This window comes from Salmo trutta, chromosome 5 (genome assembly GCF_901001165.1).
Source record: "Salmo trutta chromosome 5, fSalTru1.1, whole genome shotgun sequence".
Lineage (NCBI taxonomy): Eukaryota > Metazoa > Chordata > Actinopteri > Salmoniformes > Salmonidae > Salmo > Salmo trutta.
Window position 1 is genome coordinate 32,601,072 of NC_042961.1, and position 16,703 is coordinate 32,617,774.

General features: G+C 43.4%; 1 protein-coding gene across 2 annotated transcripts in view; it reads right to left on the bottom strand.

Moving 5' to 3' along the window:
• Positions 1 to 16,703, bottom strand: part of wdr11 (WD repeat domain 11) — a 229,569-nt gene that overhangs the window by 45,217 nt on the left and 167,649 nt on the right. For both annotated transcript variants that reach the window (XM_029753425.1, XM_029753424.1), the window contains exons 17-20: positions 10,741 to 10,847; positions 10,544 to 10,658; positions 9,379 to 9,550; positions 8,859 to 8,967 (exon numbers count right to left, since the gene is read on the bottom strand). In XM_029753425.1, the coding sequence (XP_029609285.1) occupies positions 8,859 to 8,967; positions 9,379 to 9,550; positions 10,544 to 10,658; positions 10,741 to 10,847 (503 nt within the window). The remainder of the gene's footprint in view (positions 1 to 8,858; positions 8,968 to 9,378; positions 9,551 to 10,543; positions 10,659 to 10,740; positions 10,848 to 16,703) is intronic.

Consider the following 16,703-nt stretch of genomic DNA (forward strand, 5'->3'; position numbering starts at 1 on the left):
ATCTGTTCAGTCGTGTCCAAAAGTGTTGAGAATGAGACAAATATGAATTTTCACAAAGTCTGCTGCCTCAGTTTGTATGATGGCAATTTGCATATACTCCAGAATGTTATGAAGCGTGATCAGATGAATTGCAATTAATTGCAAAGTCCCTCTTTGCCATGCAAATGAACTAAATCCCCATTAAATACTTCCACTGCATTTCAGCCCTGCCACAAAAGGACCAGCTGACATCACGTCAGTGATTCTCTCGTTAACACAGGTGTGAGTGTTGACGAGGACAAGGCTGGAGATCACTCTGTCATGCTGATTGAGTTTGAATAACAGACTGGAAGCTTCAAAAGTAGGGTGGTGCATTGGAATCATTGTTCTTCCTCCTTCAACCATGGTTACCTGCAAGGAAACACGTGCCATCATTGCTTTGCGCAAAAAGGGCTTCACAGGCAAGGATATTGCTGCCAGTAAGATTGCACCTAAATCAACCATTTATCGGATCATCAAGAACTTCAAGGAGAGCGGTTCAATTGTTGTGAAGAAGGCTTCAGGGCGCCCAAGAAAATCCAGCAAGCGCCAGGACCGTCTCCTAAAGTTGATTCAGCTGCGGGATCGGGGCACCACCAGTACAGAGCTTGCTCAGGAATGGCAGCAGGCAGGTGAGAGTGCATCTGCATGCACAGTGAGGTGAAGACTTTTGGAGGATGGCCTGGTGTCAAGAAGGGCAGCAAAGAAGCCACTTCTCTCCAGGAAAAACATCAGGGACAGACTGATATTCTACAAAAGGTACAGGGATTGGACTGCTGAGGACTGGGGTAAAGTAATTTTCTCTGATGAATCCCCTTTCCGATTGTTTGGGGCATCCGGAAAATAAGCTTGTCCGGAGAAGACAAGGTGAGCGCTACCATCAGTCCTGTGTCATGCCAACAGTAAAGCATCCTGAGACCATTCATGTGTGGGGTTGAATCTCAGCCAAGGGAGTGGGCTCACTCACAATTTTGCCTAAGAACACAGCCATGAATAAAGAATGGTACCAATATATCCTCTGAAAGCAACTTCTCCCAACCATCCAGGAACAGTTTGGTGATGAACAATGCCTTTTCCAGCATGATGGAGCACCTTGCCATAAGGCAGAAGTGATAACTAAGTGGCTCGGGGAACAAAACATCGATATTGTGGGTCCATGGCCAGGAAACGCCCTAGACCTTAATCCCATTGAGAACTTGTGGTCAATCCTCAAGAGGCAGGTTGACAAACAAAAACCCAAATTCTGACAAACTCCAAGCATTGATTATGCAAGAATGGGCTGCCATCAGTCAGGATGTGACCCAGAAATTAATTGACAGCATGCCAGGGCGTATTGCAAAGGTCTTGAAAAAGAAGGGTCAACACTGCAAATATTGACTCTTTGCATCAACTTCATGTAATTGTCAATAAAAGCCTTTGACACTTATGAAATGCTTGTAATTATACTTCAGTATTCCATAGTAACATCTGACAAAAATATCTAAAGACACTGAAGCAGCAAACTTTGTGAAATTAACATTTGTGTCATTCTCCAAACTTTTGGCCACGACTGTACATTACTATTTATATTTTGGGCTACCTTTACTTCACTACATTCCGAAAGAAAATAATGTACTTTTTACTCCAAACATTCTCCCTGACAACCAAAAGTACTCGTTACAATGACAGGAAAATTGTCCAATTCACAGACTTATCAAGAGACCTACTGCACTTGATCTGGCAGACTCACTAAACACAAATACTTAGTTTACAAATTATGTGTGAGTGTTGGTGTGCCCCTGGCTATCCATCAATAAAAAAAATTTAAAAAAATTGGGCCGTCTGGTTTAATAAGGAATTTGAAAATATTTATACTTTTGATACTTAAGTACATTTTAGCAATTCCATTTACTTTTGCTACTTATGTACTTTTAAAAACAAATACTTTTAGACTTTTACTCAAGTAGTATTTTACTGGGTGAATTACTTTTACGTGAGTCTAGGTAAGCGTCATCTAATATTTATAAAATATTTTTATCTGGACACTTTGTTAACCTGGAATTGTTCCTTATTGTAGGCTACTACCACTTTTAGTCTTAATCTTTACTACACTACTCACTGTTTAGCACATGACCTCACATGTGAATCCTTAAAGAGATGGGTGGGGCTTGCTTAAGAGGGTGTGAACAATACTGAATGGGTGTAGACAAAGTTTATCAACTTTCAAAGCAGAATTCCTTTACCATTGTTCCTCAAAAATGCAGTGTATGATATACCATTTTGTAGCGCTGAGTCTCTACTTTTTACCAATGTAAAAAACTCAATTTCAAATGTTGCTACGTAAGACTGATTTGAGCCGGTCAATCAAATACGGATATGGCGATTTTGGGATGTCAACTAGCCTGATACAAACGGAGCTGCTAATAGCCCAACTGTTATCATTTCCTAGACTGGCTGTATTTAATGAATATTATGATATTTTTAAATATATTAATATAATTTAAAAAAACATCTTGGCATAGGTGAGAAAGCCAAAGGGGTCATGTTGGCTCAGCAAGATACATAATCAGAACCCTGACAACTCAAAAGAACATTGGTGAGGTGAGCATTTAGCCGTCATACACGCCAATGTGTATGTCTGAACCTCCATGGTGACCCATGTACAGTTGAAGTCAGAAGTTTACATACACCTTTGCCAAAAACATTTAAACTCAGTTTTTTACAATTCGTTACATTTAATCCAAGTAAAAATTGTGCAGTTGCAAACCGTAGTCTGGCTTGTTTTTATGGCAGTTTTGGAGCAGTGACTTCTTCCTTGCTGAGCGGCCTTTCAGGCTATGTCGATACAGGACTCGTTTTACTGTGGATATAGATACTTTTGTACCCGTTTCCTCCAGCATCTTCACAGGGTCCTTTGCTGTTGTTCTGGGATTGATTTGCACTTTTTGCACCAAAGTACATTCAAATCAAATGTATTTATATAGCCCTTCTTACATCAGCTGATATCTCAAAGTGCTGTACAGAAACCCAGCCTAAAACCCCAAACAGCAAGCAATGCAGGTGTAGAAGCACGGTGGCTAGGAAAAACTCCCAAGAAAGGTCAAAATCTAGGAAGAAACCTAGAAAGGAACCAGTCTATGAGGGGTGGCCAGTCCTCTTCTGGCTGTGCTGGGTGAAGATTATAACAGAACATGGCCAAGATGTTCAAATGTTCATAAATGACCAGCATGGTCAAATAATAATAATCACAGTAGTTGTCGAGGGTGCAACAGGTCAGCACCTCAGGAGTAAATGTCAGTTGGCTTTTCATAGCCGATCATTGAGAGTATCTCTACATTAATCTCTAGGAGACAGAACACGTCTCCTCCTTCAGCGGTATGACGGCTGCGTGGTCCCATGGTGTTTATACTTGAGTACTATTGTTTGTACAGATGAACATGGTAACTTCAGGCGTTTGGAAATTGCTCCCAAGGATGAACCAGACTTGCGGAGGTTTACAATAATTTTTCTGGGGTCTTGGCTGATTTCTTTTGATTTTCCCATGATGTCAAGCAAATAGGGACTGAGTTTGAAGGTAGGCCTTGAAATACATCCACAGGTACAGCTCCAATTGACTCAAATGATGTCAATTAGCCTATCAGAAGCTTCTAAAGCCATGACATGATTTTCTGGAATTTTCCAAGCCGTTTAGAGGCACAGTCAACTTAGTGCACGTAAACTTCTGACCCACTGGAATTGTGATACAGTGAATTATAAGTTAAATAATCTGTCTGTAAATAATTGTTGGAAAAATGACTTGTGTCATGCACAAAGTAGATGTCCTAACCGACTTGCCAAAACTATAGTTTGTTAAACAAGAAATTTGTGGAGTGGTTGAAAAATGAGTTTTAATGACTCCAACTGTACATGCCATTGCATTGTTCACACAGCTAAAAAGTCTAAACTTAAATAAGGAAAGAAAACGTAGGTATTTAAATGGTATAACACTCGTGTTCTTGAACACACAATTGATTTAGCAATACAATCCTAAGAGAAGGTGTAAATACAGGACAGAGCTGACACCATGGGAGAATTTTAAAAAGTTTAATAGAGGACCCATTTGGAGTTGACACCCTGGGGATGTGTAACAATTTACTGGGGAGACCAATTTAGTGGTGACATCGTGGGGGATGTGTGAATTTGTTTAACAGTTGACTAAGAGACCTATTTTGAGGTGACACCCTGGAGGATATGTAACAGTTAACTGTGGGACTGATTTGGAGGTGACATCCCGGGGATGTGTATTTGTTTACACTCTAGAGTCTACTAAGCTCACAAATGGAATTGTTTTAAGATGGTCATACAAGGATAATTTAGATAATTGATTAGCATTTTAGGCATATCACTTTTTTTGGGGGGGGGGGGGTTGAAACATTGAAATTGGCCTTACTGCTATTAGCCCATAGAAACACATTGAATAACAGATTCATACATGGTAAAACAGATAATATTTTGGACTATCTAAAGGAAGTTTATTTTGAAGTGTCTGTCCTATATTTTAGAGATATATTTTATGACAAGTATTTTTTGTCATTATCAGTGATCGGGAAAAATAAATAAAAAATTCAGCTGCCAGCTCACATCTCTCTTTCACTCAAACAGCGTGAAGCGCCGTGTGCTCTAAACAACTATTGGTTAGTTATTTTGTCTGTAAAGAAACGGGTGTGTATATTGGTTGAGCTTGCTGTACCAATTGGATTAGAACAAACTGCTTCCCAACACAAACAGACACACACGGATGGGCATTTCTTTATCTCTTTCTCTCCCTCCCTCCCACTCATCTCAGGGCAAAAGTCTCCCCTTCTCCAAACATTGTGTATGAATCAGAAATTGTTGCTAGTTATTGTTGTTCAATCTATACTGATCAGAAAATAAACACAACATGTCAAGTGTTGGTCCCATGCTTCATGAGCTGAAATAAAATATCCCAGAAATGTTCCATATCCACAAAAGGGTTATTTCTCTCAAATGTTTCGCACAAATGTGTTTACATCCCTGTTAGTGAGCATTTCTCCTTTGCCAAGATAATCCATCCACCTGACATATCAAGAAGCTGATTAAACGACATAATCATTCCACAGGTGCACCTTGTGCTGGAGACAATAAAAGGCCACTAAAATGTGCAGTTTTGACACACAACACAATGCCACAGATGTCTCAAGTTTTGAGGGAGTGTGCAATTGGCATATATGATTGCAGCAATGTCTACAAGAGCTGTTGCCAGATAATTGAATTGTTCATTTCTCTTCCATAAGCTGATTCCAATGTCGTTTTAGAGAACTTGGCAGCATGTCCAACTGGCCTCACTACCGCAGACCACATGTAACCACACCAGCCCAGGACCACCACATCTGTCTTCTTCACCTGCGGGATCGTCTGAGACCAGCCACCCGGACAGCTGATGAAACTGAGGAGTACTTCTGACAAATCAAGCCCATTTTAGAGAAAAACCAAGTCGTGTACATTAGCGGGAAGCTGTTGACGAGGGAACAAATTACACTGTGGAGAAAGAACGTCTAGTGATCAAGTGGGCGCTGGAGACGCTGAAATATGACTTGTTGGGACGACACTTCACCCTCGTAACGGACCATGCAGCACTGGTTTGGATGTCACGGAATAAGGACAGTAACACCCGGTCACCCGCTGGTTCCTATCCTTACAGCCCTTTGCTTTCTCTGTCATCCACAGATCAGGATGCTGGACCACCCTTCCCTCTCGGTCGGAGCTGGGGAGGGGAGGGGGGGTGGCAGATGGCAGAGAGAGGTAAGGGGAGTGGTGATTGAAGGAAAATATCTTGCACCCCGCTGGCTCGCCTCGCATGTCCTCAACTGGCAGCTTCATTACATAGTACCCACAAAACACCAGTCTCAACGTCAACAGTGAAGAGGCGACTCGGGGATGCTGGCCTTCTTGGCAGAATTCCTATGTCCAGTGTGTGTCTTCTTTTTCCCATTTCAATCTTTTCTTTTTCTTGGCCAGTCTGAGAAATGGCTTTATCTTTGCAACTCTGCCTGAAAGGCCAGCATCCTGGAGTTGCCTCTTCACTGTTGAGGTTGAGAGTGGTGTTTTGCAGGTACTATTTAATGAAGCTGCCAGTTTTTTTTATTTTATTTATTTCACCTTTATTTAACCAGGTAGGCTAGTTGAGAACAAGTTCTCATTTGCAGCTGTGACCTGGCCAAGATAAAGCATAGCAATTCAACACATACAATAACAGAGTTACACATGGAACAAACAAAACATAGTCAATAATACAGTAGAACAAAAGAAAACAAAGTCTATATACAGTGAGTGCAAATGAGGTAAGTTAAGGCAATAAATAGGCCATGGTGGCGAAGTAATTACAATATAGCAATTAAACACTGGAATGGTAGATGTGCAGAAGATGAATGTGCAAGTGAAGATACTGGGGTGCAAAGGAGCAAGATAAATAAATAAATACAGTATGGGGATGAGGTAGGTAGATAGATAGATGGGCTGTTTACAGATGGGCTATGTACAGGTGCAGTGATCTGTGAGCTGCTCTGACAGCTGGTGCTTAAAGCTAGTGAGGGAGATATGAGTCTCCAGCTTCAGAGATTTTTGCAGTTCGTTCCAGTCATTGGCAGCAGAGAATTGGAAGGAAAGACGACCAAAGGAGGAATTGGCTTTGGGGGTGACCAGTGAGATATACCTGCTGGAGTGTGTGCTACGAGTGGGTGCTGCTATGGTGACCAGTGAGCTGAGATAAGGCGGGGCTTTACCTAGCAGAGACTTGTAGATAACCTGTAGCCAGTGGGTTTGGCGACGAGTATGAAGCGAGGGCCAACCAACGAGAGCGTACAGGTCGCAATGGTGGGAGGTGTGTGGGGCTTTGGTGACTAAACAGATGGCACTGTGATAGACTGCATCCAGTTTGTTGAGTAGAGTGTTGGAGGCTATTTTATAGATGACATCACCGAAGTTGAGGATCGGTAGTATGGTCAGTTTTACGAGGGTATGTTTGGCAGCATGAGTGAAGGATGCTTTGTTGCGATATAGGAAGTCGATTCTAGATTCATTTTGGATCGGAGATGCTTAATGTGAGTCTGGAAGGAGAGTTGAGTCTAACCAGACACCCAGGTATTTGTAGTCGTCCACGTATTCTAAGTCAGAACCGTCCAGAGTAGTGATGCCGGACGGGCGAGCAGGTGCGGGCAGTGATCGATTGAATAGCATGCATTTAGTTTTACTTGCGTTTAAGAGCAGTTGGAGGCCACGGAAGGAGAGTTGTATGGCATTGAAGCTCGTCTGGAGGTTAGTTAACACAGTGTCCAAAGAGGGGCCAGAAGTATACAGAATGGGGACGTCTGCGTACAGGTGGATCAGAGAATCACCAGCAGCAAGAGCAACATCATTGATGTATACAGAGAAGAGAGTCGGCACGAGAATTGAACCCCGTGGCACCCCAATAGAGACTGCCAGAGGTCCGGACAACAGGCCCTCCGATTTGACACACTGAACTCTATCAGAGAAGTAGTTGGTAAACCAGGTGAGGCAATCATTTGAGAAACCAAGGCTGTCGAGTCTGCCAATAAGAATGTGGTGATTGACAGAGTCGAAAGCCTTGGCCAGGTCGATGAATACGGCTGCACAGTAATGTCTCTTATCGATGGCGGTTATGATGTCGTTTAGGACCTTGAGCGTGGCTGAGGTGCACCCATGACTAGCTCTGAAACCAGATTGCATAGCGGAGAAGGTACGGTGGGATTCGAAATGGTCGGTAATCTGTTAACTTGGCTTTCGAAGACCTTAGAATGACAGGGTAGGATAGATATAGGTCTGTAGCAGTTTGGGTCTAGAGTGTCACCCCCTTTGAAGAGGGGGATGACCGCGGTAGCTTTCCAATCTTTGGGAATCTCAGATGATACGAAAGAGAGGTTGAACAGTTGAGGACTTGAGGCATCTTTTTCTCAAACTAAACACTAATGTACTTGTCCTCTTGCTCAGTTGTGCACCGGGGCCTCCCACTCCTCTTTCTATTCTGGATAGAGCCAGTTTGCGCTGTTCTGTGAAGGGAGTAGTACACAGCGTTGTATGAGATCTTCAGTTTCTTGGCAATTTCTCGCATGGAATAACCTTCATTTCTCAGAACATGAATAGACTGACGAGTTTCAGAATAAAGTTTTGTTTCTGGCCATTTTGAGCCTGTAATCGAACCCACAAACGCTGATGCTCCAAATACTCAACTAGTCTAAAGGCGGCTAGTTTTATTGCTTCTTTAAATCAGGACAACAATTTTCAGCTGTGCTAAAATAATTGGGTTTCTAATGATCAATTAGCCATTTAAAATGATAAACTTGGATTAGTTAACACAAGTTGCCATTGGAACACAAGAGTGATGGTTGCTGATAATGGGCCTCTGTACGCCTATGTAGATATTCAATAAAAAAAAAAAATCTGTCGTTTCCAGCTACAAAAGTCATTTACAACATTAACAATGTCTACACTGTATTTCTGATCAATTTGATGTTATTTTAATGGACAACAAAATTAGCTATTCTAAGTGACCCCAAACTTTTGAAAGGTAGTGTACGTGTTCATGAGAGACCTTCCCATAGAGGGGTCATAATAGTCCGTAGGCCAGACCGTTTCGGACGCTACAAACGTTTCTGAGAGAAGACCGACTTTCAGGTTGTGTCAGGGTCTGACAAACACCGCTGTAGCTCTGCCACCTTGTACCGCAGAGGTGGAAGGCCATTATCGGAGGATGCTCAAACAGACAGATTTATATGGGGATTTTGTTATTACGCTAAATAGACTCAAGAGGGTTAATGTGGGACCCATTTAGAGCTGATACGTACACTTGTGTGATGTCCATGGTGAATGTGCCAGACCAGGGCTGTAGCAGGAGGAAGGCCTTCAGGGTGAGGGCAGCACGGGGGAGCAGCAGGTATGGACACCACACAGGATCTGAGGGGGTTAGAGGTCCAAGGTTACAGGTCAAAAGAGCATTAGGAAGTGGGGCAATTGTTAGTGTCAGATACCAAACCATAATACTGTAAATGTTCAGTGTTCATCACTCAACTATTTATATCAGTAGTTCGAACTTCAATTTCACAATAAACAATGAAATTTGGGAACTAATTTCTTACTCCACTGTACTCAGAGACTGTGGCAGGCTGCATCCTGATTCTACTATGGATCTGCACACTATGGATTTAACAATGCTGAAAAGTCCCTTTAGCCGATTATTTCACCAATCCAATGATCAGAAATTCATGACTGGACTTTGGGAGAAGAGTGGAGAATCCGGGCGCAGCTCTACTTCCACTAAGCCTATATGCCCTTTCTCTTCACTTCCCCCTCTCTCCCATTTCTCACCGGTCAGGTCTTGTTCATCCATCCTGTAGCTGGCAGACTTCATGGCCATCTCCAGCACACGGATGCAGCCGTCCTCAGAGGCTAACACCACCTTGTCAGAGGTGCACCAGTCGATGTCCAGGATACGGTAGTTCACGTTCCGACCAATTCGCAGGCTGCTTACCATGCTCACCTACAGGGATCAGAGGTCAGGGGGAGGAGCATGGATACACAATTGATTTGAGGTTGGATGTTAATTGGATAATATTTAGGATTAGATTGACAGGTGATAGGAAAAAAAAGTTTACATAGTCCTCAAACCAACCTGTCAAAATGAAACTTAAAATTGTCCAGACAGATGTCTGTTTGAGTGTATGAGCGTGTGTGCGAGTAGGAGTCTGAGACAGCAGTCAAGAGAGCACTGTTGCGTTTGAGATCTCTCCTATATTTTTCCCTCTTCTTCATCCTTTCTCTCGCTCCCGCTTACGCCATCTGTTGCCTGCCGCTGGGCGCGAAAGCTTCTCCAGCTTCTCTCTCTGTTGGTGCACATGCAATCCCCCATAGGAGATCCATCTCTCCTTACGTGCAGCACTGGGGTCTCACAATTCAGGTAAACAGAGTTCCTCTGTCCAGTGTCTGTGTTCTTTTGCCCATCTTAAAATGCCGACACCGCATTTCTGATCAATTTGATGTTATTTTAATGGACAAAAACATTTGCTTTTCTTTCCAAAACAAGGACATTTCTAAGTGACCCCAAATTTCTGAACGGTAGTGTATATAAAGAATACTAACACCGTACATGGCTTTCTTGTACTAACACTTTTCTTTTTTGCTAGCACTGATTTAGCTGATAGCTGCTTTATTGAGGAAAGTGTGGTTTCTCACCTTAGTGAAATGCACTAAGAGCGCCTGCTACAGTAAATTACAGAAATGCAAACGATGCCTAAGGCAAATCATTCTGGGGAGGACCTTTGATGAAGGAGGGTCAATCAAAGTGCAGATCTTCAGTCTATCAGTGTGTGGCACCCTATTTTGAATGCACACAAAGTCTAACTTTTAGCTAGTGGGACAATGTGTGAATTTGGCCCATAGGTTATTCTTGAAGTTTTGGACCTTGATAAAATTTACACGGAGTGTATCTTGTCGCAATTACGAGAGGAAGGACAAATAGAGAAAAATAACTCACCTCTTTGGTGTCCCAGACTTCTGCCCCATCTGTGTACATGACCAGTAGCTTCTGGTTCCCTTTCCCAGGTGCGAAACGGATCTTCTTCACCCAACCACGGTGAGTAGGGATCCCCCTGGAACAAACATTGAGGTACTACACACACTCACGCATGCACGGATGAATGAACACACATGCACACACACGTGACTTGTTACCTGGAGAGACGGGCCTTGAGGTCCCAGAAGTTGAGGTTCCCGTCCACATCACCGAGAACCAGAGTGTCTCCCTTCCAGGCGATGCACGCAATGCTACCCATACTGCCCTGCAACATACATAGGAAGAGAGGGTGATGGTGCTATGAGGTGAGGAGAGCAGAGCAGACAGCGCAAACAACACAAGCAACTTTAACCAAATCACTCTCACTCAGAAATCCCTACAATCACTCCATAATAATCCTCTGGTAATCAACTTAGAGGATCTGACAGGGTTTTAGCAACATTAAATCGTATTAAAATATTTTCATATTCACCCCTAGGAAGAATATGACACCTTTTTATTAATTTTGTTAAGAGAGACATCTTAGATATGGTCATTTTCAAGTTTTCATAAATTCATAGAATGTTTGGGAATGAAGTATAGTAAGGCATTTGGGACATTTCTATACCAATATAGCGTGGGAAAGTGGCCATGCATTTGGACAATTAATAGATAGAAACTGCAGTAAATAAAACTTAATAAATACATCTGTCTTACATCCGTGACAATGGCGCAGAAGAAGGCTGACGTTTTGTGTGTGCCCAACCGATTGTGTTTTTTGTTTGTTTATTTGCGTTGTTTGTAACTTATTTTTAAACTGATTTTGTACATAATGTTGTCTCTACCATCTCTTATGACCGAAAATAACTTCTGGACATCAGGACTGTGATTACTCACCAAGGACTGGCAGAATCCTTTTTTCCTTTAACGAGTCGGATGTGCCCGACGCGAATTATATACTGCTTTCTCGTGAACAGGCCCAAATCCCGGAGAAAAACAATCCAGAGGGCGGCCTGCCTTCTGAGAATTCGTAGGCAATCAAACAAACCCTCACTTCCTACTATTCTACTAGCAAACGTGCAATCTTTGGATAATAAAATCGATGACCTACGCAGAAGATTCAACTACCAACGGGAATTTCAAAACTGTAATATCTTATGCTTCACGGAGTCGTGGCTGAATGACGACACTATCAACATACAGCTGGCTGGTTATACGCTGTATTGGCAAGATAGAACAGCGGCGTCTGGTAAGACAAGGGGCGGCGGACTAAGTATTTTTGTAAATAACAGCTGGTGCACGTTTTCTAAGGAAGTCTCGAACTATTGCTCGCCTGAGGTAGAGTATCTCATCACAAAGACAGCATTGAATGAGCTGTATACCGCCATAAGCAAACAAGAAAACGCTCACCCAGAGACGGCACTCCTAGTAGCCGGAGACTTTAATACAGGGAAACTTAAATCTGTTTTACCAAATTTCTGTTAGCATGTTAAATGTGCAACCAGAGGGGAAAAAAACTGGACCACTTTTACTGAAACACAGAGACGCATACAAAGCTCTCCCTCGCCCTCCATTTGGCAAATCTGACCATTATTCTATCCTCCTGATTCCTGCTTACAAGCAAAAATTCAAATCAGGAAGCACCAGTGACTAGATCAATAAAAAAGCAGTCAGATGAAGCAGATGCTTAGCTACAGGACTGTTTTTCTAGCACAGACTGGAATATGTTCCGGGATTTCTCCGATGCCATTGAGGAGTACACCACATCAGTCATTGGCTTCATCAAGTGCATCGATGACGTCGTCCTCACAGTGACCGTACGTACATACCCCAACCAGAAGCCATGAATTACAGGCAACATCTGCACTGAGCTAAAGGCGAGAGCTGCAGCTTTCAAGAAGCGGGACTCTAACCTGGAAGCTTATAAGAAATCCCGCTATGCCCTCCGACGAACCATCAAACAGGCAAAGCATCAATACAGGACTAAGATCAAATCGTACTACACCGGCTCTGACGCTCGTGGGATGTGGCAGGTCTTGCAAACCATTACAGACTACAAAGGGAAGCACAGCAGAGAGCTGTCCAGTGACACGAGCCTACCAGATGACCTAAACTACTTCTATGCTCGCTTTGAGGCAATTAACACTGAAAAATGCATGAGAGCACCAGCTGTTCCGGAAGACTGTGTGATCACGCTCTCCGCAGCCATTTTTACATCAGCCGATGTGAGTAAGACCTTTAAACAGGTCAACATTCACAAGCCGCAGCGCCAGACGGATTACCAGGACGTATACTGCGAGCATGCACTGACAAACTGGCAAGTGTCTTCACTGACATTTTCAACCTCTCCCTGTTCTAGTCTGTAATATCAACATGTTTTAAGCAGACCACCATAGTGCCTGTGCCCAATAACACTAAGGTAACCTGCCTAAATGACTACCGACCAGTAGCACTCACGTCTGTAGCCATGAAGTGCTTTGAAAGGCTGGCCATGGCTCACATCATCCCAGAAACCCTAGATCCACTACAATTTGCATACCACCTCAACAGATGCACAGAAGATGCAATAACTATTGCACTCCACACTGCCCTTTCCGACCTGAACAAAAGGAACACCTATGTGAGAATACTATTCATAGACTACAGTTCGGCGTTCAACACCATTACGCTCTCAAGGCTCATCAATAAGCTAAGGACCCTGGGACTAAACACCTCCCTCTGCAACTGGATCATGGACTTCCTGACAGGCCGCCCCCTGGTGGTAAGGGTAGGTAACAACACATCCGCCACCCTGATCCTCAATACGGGGGCTCCTCAGGGGTGTGTGCTCAGTCCCCTCCTGTACTCCGTTCACTCATTACTCCACGGCCAGGCACGACTCCAACACCATCATTAAGGTTGCAGATGAAACAAAAGTGGTAGGCCTGATCACCGACAACGACGAGACAGCCTACAGGGAGGAGGTCAGAGACCCGGTTGTGTGGTGCCAGGCCAACAACATCTCCCTCAACGTGATCAAGCCAAAGGAGATGATTGTGGACTACAGGAAAAAAGAGGACTGAGCATGCCCCCATTCTCATCGACAGGGCTGCAGTGGAGCAGGTTAAGAGCTTCAAGTTCCTTGGTGTCCACAAACTAACATGGTCCAAGCAGACCAAGACAGTCGTGAAGAGGGCACGACAAAACCTATTCTCCCTCCGCATGGGTCCTCAGATCCTCAAAAGGTTCTACAGCTGCACCATCGAGAGCTGGTTGCATGACTGGTTGCATCACTACCTGGTATGGAACTGCTCGGCCTCCGACCGCAAGGCACTACAGACGGTAGTGCAAATGGCCCAGTACATCACCGGGCCAAGCTTCCTGCCATCCAGGACCTCTATAGCAGGCGGGCCCTAAACATTTTCAAAGACTCCAGCTACCCTAGTCATAGACTGTTCTCTCTGCTACCGCACGGCAAGAGGTACCAGAGCGCCAAGTCTAGGTCAAAGAGGCTTCTAAACAACTTCTACCCCCAAGCCATAAGACTCCTGAACATCTAATCAAATGGCTACCCAGACTATTTTCATTGCCCCCCCCCCCACTCCTCTTTTACACTGCTGCTACTCTGTTGTTATCATCTATGCATAGTCACTTTAATAACTCTACCTACATGTACATACTACCTCAACTAACCGGTGCCCCCCGCACATCGACTCCGTACCGGTACCCCCCTGTATATAGTCTCGCTATTGTTTTTTACTGCTGCTCTTTAATTACTTGTTACTTTTATTTCTAAATATAAGTGTATATTTCAAACTGCATTGTTGGTTAGGGGCTCGTAAGTAAGCATTTCACTCTAAGTTCTACACCTGTTGTATTCCACGCATGTGACTAATAACATTTGATACGATTTGTCCAGGACCGGAGTCTACTCAGACCGGTGCGCTATAGCCAAATCAGAGCTACAGTAGACCTATATACAAACAATCCATTTGCCACACAGGCCTGCCATCATTCACTTTGAACTGGACTATGTGTACACAGGCAGTAGCAACAGCGTGACTTTAGATCATTAGAACGCTTTTGCCAAAAGACACAAAACACCTGAATGGATTTCTGCAAATATTTAAATGCCGCGTGAGTAATCTTACATTTGGGAACTTCACAGTACTATTCATCAAACAACCATTTAAAGGTACGCTCTCCCTCAGTTGCCTATGCATATCAACAAGATCAACAACTAATGCTAGCCAAAGCGAGATGAGCTAAAATCTAACAAGGGAACACTAGATAAACACCCTCAAACTTTTTCAGCTAGTTGGCCGTGAAAATTGCACTGATAAACAATGGGGAATAATAACCTGCTCGTCCTTCTGCAGCTTGCCTGATAATGCATTCTTGTCCCAACCTACTTTTTGACAACCAAATCAACAGCGTGCAACTGCAGCCTTTGACAGTGCTAGTTTGATTGTATTGACATTCCCAGCCTTAGTTACAGTCGTCCATTTTTGTTAAAAACATTGAGTAATTTAAACTGAAACAGTGCATCCTGAATGGGTGGAGGCAGCAAACAATTTAACAGGCCATCTGTGATATACAACCTGATAGCAGTATTTTTGGGACTACCAAGAAATGGATTGGTGAATTATACTAATCATACACTTAACTATATCCATGTATTACGCAAAAAATGCCTTACTGTACGTCATGGAATTTTAAGTCAAATATAACCTATTTTTAAAACATCTTATAAAGTTGGTTTTGAAGCATAAAACTGGGAATTGTATATTTTTTACTAATATTGTGATTGTTTCATCTCTGCAAAGTAGCTTAAATGCTGTCAGTTCCACTTTAGGTACTAACAAATACAGAGTTTCCACTGAAGGACTAACAATGTTTCCACTGCGATTTTGGCTTTGTCTCATATCAAGTGTTGATATAGTGCAGACGAATGCTCAAGTGCTTAACTAAGTGTTCCCATAACAGAACTTCAGACAGTGAGTGAGTGAGTGAGTGAGTGAGTGATTGGAGTGACTAATAGCCAGTCAACACGGCTAGCTAGCCAACTTCTACCGACTAGCAGCACTGTAGAAACTAATACATTACAACGGAACTATTTGATTAGTGTAGTGTTAGCTAGCTACATAGTCGTCTTTGCTGTCTTTGTATCTACAATAATTGTGTAGTTTAGAGTAAATATCGAGGTTAGCTAGCCAGCTATTTTCGTCCGCCACGACGCGACGCCGTTCTCCAGATTTAGTCAACACACCTAGTCAACATCAAACCCACTCCTAGCTAGCCAACCTTTACCGACTAGCAGCACTGTAGAAACTAATACATTACAACGGAACGATTTGACTAGTGTTAGCTAGCTACATAGTTGTCTTTGTCATAGTTTGATAATTGTGTAGTTTAGAGTAATTATCGAGGTTAGCTAGCCAGCTATTTTCGTCCCTCGCGACGCCATCTTCCAAACCTAGCCAACTATTAGCGACGAGAAGCATTGTAGAAACTAAATACATTACAAAGGAACGTCTTGATTAGTGTTATGTTAGCTAGCTACATAGTTGCCTTTGTATCATGATAAAGGTGTAGTACTGAAACTATCGAGGTTACCTAGCCAGCTACACTTTCAAACAAAGTCAACAACGCAGCCACTGCTAGCTAGCCTACTTCACCAGCCAGCAGTACTGTATCATTTTAGTCTTTTTAGTCAATAAGATTTTTGCAACGTAAGCTTAACTTTCTGAACATTCGAGACGTGTAGTCCACTTGTCATTCCAATCACCTTTGCATTAGCGTAGCCTCTTCTGTAGCTTGTCAACTATGTGTCTGTCTATCCCTGTTCTCTCCCCTCTGCACAGGCCACACAAACGCTTCACACCGCGTGGCCGCTGCCACTCTAACCTGGTGGTCCCAGCGCGCACGACCCACGTGGAGTTCCAGGTCTCCGGCAGCCTCTGGAACTGCCTGTCTGCGGCCAACAAGGCAGAGTTCATCTCAGCCTATGCTACCCTCCAGTCCCTCGACTTCTTGGCGCTGACGGAAACATGGATTACCACAGATAACACTGCTACTCCTACTGCTCTCTCCTCGTCTGCCCACGTGTTCTCGCATACCCCGAGAGCATCTGGCCAGCGGGGTGGTGGCACTGGAATCCTCA